The 13,078-nt window shown below is 41.1% G+C and overlaps 1 protein-coding gene across 4 annotated transcripts in view; it reads right to left on the reverse strand.

The window, feature by feature from the left end:
- Positions 1 to 838: 838 nt before the first annotated feature.
- Positions 839 to 13,078, reverse strand: part of LYPD6 (LY6/PLAUR domain containing 6) — a 110,873-nt gene continuing 98,633 nt past the window's right edge. For 3 of the 4 annotated variants that reach the window (XM_073807720.1, XM_019923289.3, XM_004316382.4), the window contains 2 exons: positions 5,711 to 5,841; positions 839 to 3,809 (listed from right to left, as the gene is read on the reverse strand). In XM_073807720.1, coding sequence (XP_073663821.1) covers positions 3,642 to 3,809; positions 5,711 to 5,841 — 299 coding nt within the window. In that variant the 3' untranslated portion in view covers positions 839 to 3,641. The remainder of the gene's footprint in view (positions 3,810 to 5,710; positions 5,842 to 13,078) is intronic. The other variant, XM_073807721.1, reaches the window with a different exon arrangement.

Raw genomic sequence — 13,078 nt, forward strand, 5'->3', positions numbered from 1 at the left:
ATCCTTTTTGAACCCCCAAATTGGGTTACCATGTAAATCTATGTTTTCAAAAGTCAGATTTCTATAAAAGCACAGTAGACCTGCAGTGCTGTTTACTGCAGGTAAACACACAGAGCTATTCACAGAGGCTAGTAATAAGAGCTATGTTCATGTGGGCAGGACATTTTAACAAGCAGCAGCCACAGCACCCATCCATAGCCTAATAGAAAACCTCTAACTGTGGGGAAAACATGCATTTCCCTGGAAATGTCAACATAAAAAGTGTTGAAGAATAACCAGGAATCATAAATGAGCTGGAGTTTTTCAAGGTCATTTTCAATGTCTATCGTTTTACTAAGAAAAATGCAATAAATTTGCTGCATAGATGAAAATAACATTTATGCTTGTCAAATATTTGTTTCCTGTGGCAGAAGAAACCATCAAGGGAAAGTGTTTTCTATTGTATCAGCACTAACATAATTGATCCCAAGAATAGAATAAAATTTGAAAATAAATTGCTAATGGGATAGTACTTAAATATATAGATACACACACACACCCCTTTTTATATTTCCTGATTTAACAAAGAAAATGTTCTAGGGAAAGTGCAGATCTGATCAAAAGGTCTGGTAATCTTTCCTTCTTTGATTTTCTGCAGCACTTACTGTCTGCATGAATCATTTGGCATGGGCGAATTGTCTTGTGTCTTTTCATGCATGTATTTCTTGTCTATACAATGAAAAGGTGAGCTCCTGGAAGGAAGTTCCCTTTGACACGAAACCCAATCAATGCCTTGTACATAACCGGATGCCTTAATCACTGACTAGCATGTGCATTTGCAGGGAGGAGCCCCGTGAGATACACTTAAAACCTTTATTCATTGATTTACAAAATGTACAATATTTACAAAATTTAGGCATTAATCCCATATTGACATGAACGCTGTGGGGAGTCTAAAAATAAATAAATGGCACACAGGTTGATATACACATCGCGGCTCTTTGCACTTCAAGCTGTCACCAACCGTGGGATTTAATGGAAGGCTTAATGCGGTAGAAAAGTCAGATGGATGACTAGTCCTGGGCCTTCCACATGAATGGCCCTTCCTTGGCTCCTTGAGGCTGGGAATGGTGAGCAAACCACTTTCTTTGAAGAGAATGAAACACCAGCCATTCTGACAGGTACATGGGGTGCATGCAGCCACATCTGTGTGGAATTTGCAGTGACCCCCCTGGGTGGCAGATGAGTCTGCACCATTGTGGATCTGGTCCCTACACACCACCAGGGAGGCTTTGGAGTGGTGCCTTCTCATTAAGAACCAAGATTTGGACTTTATCTCTTATTTTAATCACATGCAGTACTTGGAAGGTGTCAGTGGAGAGTGACCCATGCACAAAAATGTATTTGTAGGTATATACATCAAATTGTCATTGTCTTATGGCATCTTCAGATGGAAGATCAACCTGCCTCCTCTTTGACAGCAAAAGGAATGAATGAGGAAGCCATACCCACACCCCCCCCTAAAGAGAAAACATTGTCTGGGGACACACACAAATGGCATCCTATAGAAGCAGGACTAGACAAACTCCACATGATAAAATGGACAAATTCCCATGATGTCAGGCCTGGAAGTCTTCCTAGGGGTGGCAATTCCACCTTCCCTTCCTCTTCCACCCCACCTCATCCCATATAACCTAAACTGGAAGGAAAGGCTTCATGTTACTTCTTAGAGCCTCAGTACCTTCATCTGTAACGTGTAAATACTAGTAACGTTCCTTACAGGGTTCTTGCAGGGATTACATGACCCGACTCATGTAAAGTGCTTACTGTGGCGTCTGGCACATAAGAGGCGCTTAGTAAATGTCTTGCTTTCTCTCTCCCTCTACGTCCCCTGCCCCAGTTGTAAGCAACATACTGATAAACCTACCAAACTCTGAATTAAGGTTTTTTGATGCAATTTAGATGATTTTGTTTCAGAGTTTCTGCCGTCAGTTCACATTGGGTCCCTGAGGGGGGCTCATTTTATGAGCCTGAGACATTTTTCTCTGCAGGGCAGATGGACCCTGACAACACTGGCCTCCTGATCAGCAACGACTCCACCGAAGTTCATGGAAATACACCCCCTAACCCTGCAGAGAAACTCATACCAGCGATGGTCACCACCCGAATACTTCTGGGACAATACCACTGAGAAAACCACGAGCAAAAACCTTGAGGCCAACACGTTACTCTTACTCACAACATAAATTAAGTTTTTTCAACACTGGTGCAAGTATTATAGATAACTTTCAACAAACATATATTACAAGCTCTACCACTGTTGAAAAATATGTATTCTAATTCGATCGTTTTGTTCAGAATAAAGAATCTTTTACAATATATTTTAGTCTCTAGTTATGCCATACAAAAATAAATATTGTATAAATGATTTATAAGGAAGAAGAAAAAGTTGGAGGTGCCAAAAATATAGGAAGGATGGTGAAAGTTTTACCATTTACTTCAAAAGCAATCATCTGAAAAAAATAAAAACATCTTACTGGGTCTCTTTACTAGTCTCACCATCACTCCAGTGGTCCACCTACTTCTCATCCTAAGATATTACATCTTCTTTTCTTATCAATCTTGAGACAACTTAATGCAGAGCCTTCTCCCTGAAGTCACTGGGGATCTGGAAGAGGGAGAACAAAGAAGGCTCTGGGGCAGTGTAAACTGCAGATGAAAGGTTTGGCAGAGACACTCACTGCGCCCTCACAACGAACTCGGATCAACCCCGCACATCTGCCTTTCGTTTTGAAATCCTCTCTCTGTCTCAATTAGCTATGCCTGAATAGAACCTCATGGCTGGAGGAAATAGCCCCATACTGCTGTCAGCCTCTTTGGATACCTATGGGTCCAGGTAGCATCCAGGATTTCATGGAGCACAGTTAGGTGCCAAATCAAGGCCAATCTCACCAATTATATGAAGGGATAAACAGTCACCTTAAGGGTGCTAGTTCCATTAAGTTGGGAAAAATCCTTCTCCAGCCACCTCTCCTCCCATACAAAAAAACTTTTATGATTGCCTTTTTTTTTTTATGTCCCATGAGTCCCGCCATTGGGAGAAGAGTACTGGGACAATTAAATTGGACAAACTGCTTACTAGTTTTCTAGGGACTTGGTCAGACTCTCCAAGGAAATAGTCCATTCATTTGGGAATCAAAGTTTTAAAACTCTAAAGCTATAAATGAATTCATGACTGGACCACTCAAACCAGGGGTCATTGACCTTTCTGCTGAAGAACACAGATCTACACGTGTCCATATAACATATGCCTAACATCTCAGAGGGCTGCAGGACCTCCTGTGGCTCGCGCATGTATTCCAAACTAAAAGCCCCAAATCTCAGTAAATGCAGAGCTATTTTTTGGAGGGGAAACAAAGGTTTATGGTATAGAACCCAGGGACTGTTTTGGGGGCAGGCTGCTTTGATGAGGTCTTGGACTTGAAATGACTACATTGGAGCAATGCTTGTTCCCCGTGGTTAAGTGGAAGTGCTTGGCTGTGAAGACATCCGTGAGTGTTATGGTTTCACAAGTGTGACTACTGTCAGGCCAATGCCTCATGCATGACTATGGACCCTCCACGTCCCCATGGATCGTTACGACACATGGTGCCTTTGAGCTGCTATAACGTGAGTCCCAACCACACCCACAAGCAGGACACTATCACGGACATGCAGCCTCGGTGCCCATATGTCTGATTTATGGGTGACGTCGTGGTAAATGTGGCATCACTTTCATTTCGGGGGAGCGGCAAGTTACAGATATTTCCTTCACAACAAGAAGTGCAGACCTGAAAGAAAGGAAGAGAAAAAGAAGGGTGATGAGAAGCTGGCAGGTCTGGGAGGGGGCCAGAGATTTTTGAAGGAATTGTCTCCCTCACAGCAAAACTCAAATGAGAGTTACCTGGTTTACAAAGGAGACACCAACCCTGCATTTAAGGGGGTGGGATGAAATTTCACCTGGTTTATCACAATAAACCCCTGTCCCCCAGACTAAATTCTAGGAATGTGCATTCTGTTTTTGACATCCTACCATGTGGTTATTACACAGTTTTACAGTCTTCCTAGGTCTCAGCTCTTCCATCTATGAAATGGGAATTGTAATACTTACCTTTCTCAGAGACACTCTCATGGTAAACGTTCATTTGCCAAGTTTTCACAGTGAAAGTGAAGTGGCTACAACGCAGTGAATTTAAACTTAAGTATTTACTTTCATTAGAATTGTCTGCATAATTAGCTCCATTCCAGTGGGTGAGTTAAAGTTTGAAGGGTTTTCATTTACGCAATTACTCCTGCTTTATACTGCTTTCCTCACGCATCATAAGAAAAAATAAACCCCAAAGGGTTATAGACAGAAATTATTTTAGGCCTTGGCTACACAAAGTACGGTAGCTTCAGCTTCAACTGGGAATTTATTAGAAATGCAGAATCTCAAAACTTGCACCAAATTGAGGAATTTAGAATGTGCGTTTGAACAAGATCCCCAAGTGATTCACATGCACAGTAATGTTCTAAAAACTCTATGATGCTTAATATCCTATACAGTCATTATCCTGCAGAGGTCTGAGTCTGGCCACAGTTGACATGGACTAAGACGACATTATAATGTTGAGGAGAGAAACTAGAGGTCAGAAGTGACTCTGGATTCTGTCTCTGTTACTAGCTGTGTCACCTGAGCACATGACATCACTTCTCTGATCTATAGCTTCCACTTTGCTAAAGTAGCCACTATAACCTGAGAGCCAAGCTAGCTGGGGGAGGGGGGAGGTCAAGTAAAACCCTTGGGATTACCTTTCATATTTCACTTATTATGTATGACAATTATTTCTCAGTAAAACTGAAAAAAATTAATTCTTTGTGTTTTCGACAAGTTACTTGAAAATTGGGTGTCTTCTTAAGAGAAAGAAGCCCCTACTAACAGTAAGAGTGGGAGTTGCCCCCAACCACCAGGAAGGCAGCCTGATGGGGAGAAGTGGGCAGCCTCCAAAAAAAGGTCAAGGGCTGATATACAAGATCACAGGTGCAGCCAGCTCGGAACGACGGGCGAGAGAGGCAGGAGCATCCCCCACTCCAACCATGAGTCAGGCTGCCTTTCTCTGAGTCTCTATATTCTCCTTCTCCATAGAAGGCAAGGCTGCCTTCTAAGTTTGTTTTACACTGAGTGCTTCTGACCAGGCACCAGAGGGAGGCATCCCACAAGGAGATGGTCCTCTTGTCACCTGCTCAAATGACTCAGGAGCCAATGGATACCCTCCCCAAATCAGCATCCCAATAGAGATATGAACCCCGCTTTACAGAAAGTTATCAAAGCTAAATTGCCTTGGCCATCCATCTTCAGCTGACTGAACTGTTAGTACATCTGCAACGCTCTACCATGAGGGCATAACTGGCCCCTTGCTCCTGTCCCTTTTGGTAACTTTATTACTTTCTTCTGAGTGAAGAAAGGGCTTACAGTAATTCCAATACCCTCTTGGTCTTGTGTTTACATAATTTATACCAGTTATCCTGTGCCCTAGTATAAATTTTTATTCCTTTAGCGCCAACAGGAAAGGGAGCATCTTGTCATAACGGTATAAAGACAGTCAAAAGCCAGCCTACGTCAGGGAGTAAGGATTGGCTCGTGAACCCTGGTGGGCGTCTGGAGAGGAGGAAGCCTGACTATGCTGTCCTGTCACTTGCTTTGTTGCCAGACCTTGTGGCCTTCATGCTCGGAGTCTCTGCAGCCAGTGGACAAGCAGTCTTCCAGCGGAACGCAGCGCTTGGTGACAGAGATGCTGTTTCCTGTGACTTCCATGGTGTGCTGAGTGTAGCAGTATCTAGTCTCTGTCAACAGAGAAAATTTGTTTTAATTGAGACGAGAAATGTTAGCCCAATCTGCTTGAAAGGGAAACAGGTGTGTCGACACTAGGATCTAACAGCATCTGGAACATATACTGTGTTAAGTTGATATCTGGTCCCAAAGATCTCCTTGGAGAGATCCACTTCACCGTGGTAGAAAGGAGGCCTTCTGAAGAATACTGGTCTCTCTGCCCATAAATCTCCATAAACCAAGACCCAGTGGTATTAGTCTTTGCCTTCCAACAAATTTTGCCACTGTGTTGATTTTTATTTTTAGGGGAGGAGAGGTTTGGAGCGATGATTGAGGATGTGAGAGTCATAGTAATTTTCAGGAAGACGAAGGGGTGAAAACATTCAAAGAACACAAGGTTAAAAGAAAAAAAGTAAGGCAGGTAACAAAGATCTTCAAATTGAGAAAAGACTATAGGGGATACTGGTGTGTGTGTGTGTGTGTGTGTGTGTGTCCAAGTGTGTGTGTGTGCTCACACACACGACTGGGAAACAGCTATTTCCAAGTAAGGCAGAATGATTAAAAATAGATTCATTGTATCTGGAGAAAATGACTTTATCCAAAAGAGAACTTCTTGCCTATGAGCATAGCTGGATCCTACAATTCATGACAGGAGAAAACTAACCCAACAAGAAAGGTATTCCCGATTGAGGAGTCTCACCATCTCTCCCCAGCGTGATTTCAGTATCTTTCCAAAAAGGCAGACGAAGACCATGAAGTGAGTTTCTAGAGTCCCTCTAAGCTTAGGAGTCTGAAAACTTGAGATTTCTTCCAAGATTCTATGGAGAATTTCTTAACTTGCAATTTAAAGAAAAATGGTTTTGTCAGTGTAATTCTTTAAGGCCTCCAGGTGGTATCAGCTTTCTAAGTCTGGGATTTAGGAGAAAGTTCCTGCTCCACTTTTAGATTGAAAACAAAAAAAAGAATAATTCTTTTTTTTTTTTGCGGTACGCGGGCCTCTCACTGTTGTGGCCTCTCCCGTTGCGGAGCACAGGCTCTGGACACGCAGGCCCAGCAGCCATGGCTCACAGGCCCAGCCGCTCCATGGCATGTGGGATCTTCCCGGACCGGGGCACGAACCCGTGTCCCCTGCATCGGCAGGCGGACTCTCAACCACTGTGCCACCAGGGAAGCCCAAAAAGAATAATTCTTAAGAAATGTCATTGAGGTGTTTTTCATCCATATCTTGGGCTGAACTTTTCATGCTTTATACATTTTGGATATTTCGTGGCTAATATGGAATTATGACCTTCTGTGATATTATTTATTAGGCAATAAAAATTCCCCTCACCAAAGTACTAACATCAAGAGAAGAAAGCTCAGGGATTTTCGGCCCTGAGAATGAGCTAATACAGACCACACAGACACATCTTGGGAGTCATGAAAATCAGGGGTTTTAATATTCTTCCTAGACATCCCCACCTGACAGAACCTGAGTGGCCTGAGTCTCGCTAAGGGCGAAGACTTGCCCAACATTGGTATGTGTACCTGAACTGAGTCTGTGTCAATGCCCTCCCCTAAACGCTGTCTCCACACTGCCCCCCGACCAGAATTTCATCACTTGGGATCAGGTGAGGGCAGTCCTAGCTTGCTTAAGATCCTGGGGGCTCTTTGGAGTGGGGTAAAAGTAAGGTCACTCTATGAGCTCACAAGAAAACCTGAAAGTTTTGCACCTGGCAATGATTCTCCCAAGGCTCGAAAATATTTCAAAATTGGAGTGGTTGTTTTTCTGATGAAGAGGAGATGGCATGATTTATTTATTTATTTTTTAAGACTTTAGCGGGGTTTAACAACTGGAGGCCAGTGCCCTGAGAGCTTTACCACATCTTTCAGAGAGGACTGGTTTACTTCTTTAGTATCAGACTTGGATGTTAACGGCCATGCTAGGGACGCCTTTCTTAGCCCCACTCCCACTTCAGACATTCAAGAAAGCCACGTTCTTATCTCCTGTCTCCTCTTCCCGCAGCTGGAGCAGCTGCCAGAGGTTTTATTGCTCCGAGTGTAAATCTGAGCAGATAAGATCATACATTTATGGAATAAGTAAATCATTCCATGGTTTCAGTTTTGGAAATTAGGTTTGTCCCTCAAGTATTGAATTATCTTGTTTTAAGGATAAGCCTTAAAATAACAATTGGTGAACATGATAGAACCACTTTTTGTTCATACTTTTATGTCCATAACAAACTCTCTTTTAATTTACGAACTGGAAGCTTATTCCATTATGTGAAAGTAGAAACAATTGATGAACCTGTTTTTGTTTTTTTCAAGATGATATGCAAAAGCCCAATACGTAGTAAGCCAATTCTTGCCATTCCGGGGCAAAAATGGTGATCAGTGATGAGACTGGATAAGAATTTTTTCTTACACTTCACCAAGTCCAATCCATAGAGCAAAGATATATTGAGAGTACCCCATTACTTGCAGCAGTAAAGACCTCAGATCTGAAGCAGCAATCACTTGAAAATATCCATTCTTACCTCGCAAAACCCCGAGGTGAGTTGTGAAATGTTAACGTGGAAAAGGGTTCTGTGGTTCAATAAGTTTTGGAAATGCTCAAGGTTGAGCAGCTTTCTTTAGTGGATAACTTACGAAAGCCTTGAATTTGTATTGTGATCTCCAAGGCGGGGTGAGAGGACGGGGCAAGCAGGGAGAATTTCCCAAGCAGAACTAGGTGGACCACATGTGGCTTATCACTGGTGGTAGGATTGATAAAAACTGAGTTTCAGCCCCAGAGCCCTGCTTGCCATGCATTTTGAATAATCCTTGAGTTAGTAATGAGGTTATATGAGAATCAAGCCTGCTGATAACTTCACACTAAAAGGATTTCAAAGACTTTTATCTAAAAGATAAAAGATGGATTTGAATTTCTACCAGTTTACTTTCAGCCTCTATATCTCATATTCCACAACTGCATGGAATTCCCAGAGGCTGTGAAACAAAAGTCTTTTACTGTGAGACTCACTGGCATTCAACTAAAATCAGAACTGGGTAAGAAAGCTTAATCAACTATCGGAGAATACAATTTTTATGAAATTCACACACATACACACACACAGAGTTTCTTGCAGATAGCATATAGTTGGGTCATGTGTTTTAGTATTCTGCCAATCCATTCCTTTTACTTTTACATTTAATGTAATTATTTACATGTAGCACTTAATTCTGCCATTTTAATTTTAATTTTCTGTTTGTTCTATTTTGGGTTGTTTGTTTTTTGTCTATTTTCTTTTTCCGGCATTCCTGTGGGCTACTTGAACATTTTCTAGAATTCCATTTTGAGTTATCTATAGGGTTTTGGGGTGTATCTCTTTGTATAGTTTTTCTTTTGTGTGTGTTTTTTCATGGTTGCTCAGGTATTAAATTATATGCATAACTTATCATAGTCTGCTGACATCATTTTATCAGTTCGAGTGAAGTATAGCAATCTCACCTCTGTTCATGTCTTATTACCCTCTCTTGTTTGTAATATAATTGTCTTCAGCAATCCCCTACATACATTTAGAACCACATTAGCATTACAATTTTTGCTTCAACCATCAAACATAATTTAGAAAACTCAAGAGAAAACAGACAATCGTATTGTCAAAGACATATTTTTGCTTACCATGTTTTTTCTTCCTTTCTGCTGCTCCAAGTTTCCTTCTTTCATCATTTCCTTTCTGTGTCTGTCTTTGTGTAGATTTCTTTAGTTTTATCCTCTTTGGGGTTCACCCACCTTCTTGAATCTGCAGGATTTCATCTTTTACCAAATTTAGAAGGTTTCATCCATAAGTTCTTTGGGTACTTTTTTCAGCTCTGCACTTTTTCTGTTCTTCTGAGACTCCAGTGACACAGTGTTAAATCTTTTGTTATACTCCCACAGATCGCTGAGGCTCTGTTTTTGTTTTTGTTTAAATTTTTTAATCTATTTTCTCTCTGGTGTTCAGAAGTGGTAATTTCTATTGTTCTACCTTCCAGTTCACTGATTCTTTCCTCTCTCTTCCACTCTACTGTTGAACCCATCCACTCAGTGTTAACTTCAGTTACAGTATTTACAGTTCTGAACTTTCCATCTGGTTCTTCTTTATATTTTCTATTTCCTTGCTTAGACTTTATTTCTCATTTGTTTCAAGTTTGTTTATAATTATTCATTGAAACATTTTTATTATGGTTGTTTTAAAAATTTGTTAGGTAATTCTAACATCTTTGTAGTTATCTCATTGTTGGTATCTATTAATTGTAATTTTTCATTCTGTTTGAGATCTTCCTGGTACAACAAGTGATTTTTTTATTGAAACCTGGACATTTTGGTATTATGTTATGACATTCTGGATCTTTTTTTTTTTTAACACCTTTATTGGAGTATAATTGCTTTACATTGTTGTGTTAGTTTCTGCTGTATAACAAAGTGAATCAGCTATATATATACTTATATCCCCATATCCCCTCCCTCTTGTGACTCCCTCCTACCCTCCCTATCCCACCCCTCTCGTTGGTCACAGAGCACCAAGCTGATCTCCCTGTGCTATGAGGCTGCTTCCCACTAGCTACCTATTTTACATTTGGTAGTGTATATACGTCCATGCCACTCTCTCACTTCATCCCAGCTTACCCTTCCCCTTCCCCATGTCCTCAAGTCCACTCTCTATGTCTGTGTTTTCATTCCTGTCCTGCCTCTAGGTTCTTCAGAACCATTTTTTTTTTTTTTTAGATTCCATGTATATGTGTTAGCATACGGTATTTGTTTTTCTATTTCTGACTTACTTCACTTTGTATAACAGTCTCTAGGTCCATCCACCTCACTACAAATAACTCAATTTCATTCCTTTTTATGGCTGAGTAATATTCCATTGTATATATGTGCCACATCTTCTTCATCCATTCATCTGTTGATGGACACTTAGGTTGCTTCCATGTCCTGGCTATTGTAAACAGAGCTGCAATGAACATTGTGGTACATGACTCATTTTGAATTATGTTTTTCTCAGGGTATATGCCCAGTAGTGGGATTGCTGGGTCATATGGTAGCTCTATTTTTAGTATTTTAAGGAACCTCCAAACTGTTCTCCATAGTGGCTGTATCAATTTACATTCCCACCAACAGTGCAAGAGGGCTCCCTTTTCTCCACACCCTCTATAGCATTTATCATTTGTAGACCTTTTGATGATGGTCATTTTGACCCTTGTGGGGTGATACCTCATTGTAGTTTTGATTTGCATTTCTCTAATGATTAGTGATGTTGAGCATCCTTTCATGTGTTTGTTGGCAATCTGTATATCTTCTCTGGAGAAATGTCTATTTAGGTCTTCTGCCCATTTTTGGATTGGGTTGTGTTTTTTTTGATATTGAGCTGCATGAGCTGCTTGTATTATTTGGAGATTAATCCTTTGTCAGTTGCTTCGTTTGCAAATATTTTCTCCCATTCTGAGGGTTGTCTTTTCGTCTTGTTTAGGTTTCCTTTGCTGTGCAAAAGCTGTTAAGTTTCATTAGGTCCCATTTGTTTATTTTTGTTTATATTTCCATTTCTCTAGGAGGTGGGTCAAAAAGGATCTTGCTGTGATTTATGTCATAGAGTATTCTGCCTATGTTTTCCTCTAAGAGTTTTATAGTGTCTGAGCTTACATTTAGGTCTTTAATCCATATTAAGTTTACTTTTGTGTACGGTGTTAGGGAGTGTTCTAATTTCATTTTTTTATATGTAGCTGTCCAGTTTTCCCAGCACCACTTATTGAAGAGGCTGTCTTTTCTCCATTGTATATTCTTGCCTCCTTTTGTCAAAGATAGGGGACCATATTTGCATGGGTTTATCTCTGGGCTTTCTATCCTGTTCCATTTACCTATATATCTATTTTTGTGCCAGTACCATACTGTCTTGATTAATGTAGCTTTGTCATATAGTCTGAAGTCAGGGAGTCTGATTCCTCCAGCTTTGTTTTTCTTTTTCAAGATTGCTTTGGCTATTCGGGGTCTCTTGTGTTTCCATACAAATTGTGAAATTTTTTGTTCTAGTTCTGTGAAAAATGCCATTGGTAGTTTGATAGGGATTGCACTGAATCTGTAGATTGCTTTGGGTAGTATAGTCATCTGGATCTTATTTAAACCTTCTGTTTTAGCTAACGTCCTCTGATACAGTCCCAGTAGGGGAAGGGGGGCTGCTGCCTCATTACTGCTAGGTAGCAGTCAAGTCCAGGTTCCCTACTCTGTCTCCTTTCACAGCTGAGAGGGCTCTCCTAATTATTTCTCGATGGAAGTGGGATTTCCAGCTCCTCACTAGGCCTCCTATGATACCTTGCTGGCTGAGAGTGGTAGGAGTGCCTTGTTAATGATCCCCACATGGCCTCAACTGATGCCACTCTACTGATGTGTGTGTGTGGCCTCATTACCACTGGGCACTAGTGGAGTCCTGACTCTTCACTAGGCCTCCTCTGACACAACCCCAACAGGGAGGGGGATAACAATGTCATTATTGCTGGATGAGGACAGAAGTCCAGGCCCCAGACCTGGTCTCTACTGACACTATGGGGGAGGCCTCATTACCACCTAGGGGGGATAAAAGTCTCTCCTATTCACTTTTTTCTGACAGCATCTCAGAAGAGGATGGTGTGTCTCATCACAGCCTGTTGAGTGTGGAAGTGTAAGACTTTGTTAGCTTGCGGGGAGGGACCTATAATTTTTTTTTTCTGTGGTATTTGGCTGGAGTATAGTGATTATTGTCTACAAGATTTCTGTCTTTCTGGGCTACCCACTTCTTGGTCCTTCGGCTACGGAGGACTAACTTTCGTTGGAATTTATTTTTTTGGTACTTGTGGCATTTCCAGGTTGCCAGCTTCTTCATCTCCAAGTCTGGAAAATATGGAACAAAAAGAAAACCCAGAGAACTCACCTCCTTGGGTCTTGAGGTCCTTTGCTAGTCTGCTTTTTTCTCTCCATCTTTCAGAGTCTTTTTTTTTTTCCATATATATAATATTTAGGAATTTAGTTGTACTTAGAAGGAAGAATAGAAAAATCCATCTGCTCTGTCTTTCCAAAAATCCTCAGCACTTCTGACACTTTGAGCTAGCTAGTTCTGTTTTGGGGGACTGACCTGTACAATGTAGGATATTTAGCAGGATCTATGGCCTCTTCTCACTAGATGCCAGTAGCAGCCCCAACTGTGGCAACCAAAAATGTTTCCATATATTAGTAAATGTCCCCTGAGGGGCAAAATCACTCCCAGTTAAGATGTACTGTTC

Source organism: Tursiops truncatus, chromosome 7 (genome assembly GCF_011762595.2).
Source record: "Tursiops truncatus isolate mTurTru1 chromosome 7, mTurTru1.mat.Y, whole genome shotgun sequence".
NCBI lineage: Eukaryota > Metazoa > Chordata > Mammalia > Artiodactyla > Delphinidae > Tursiops > Tursiops truncatus.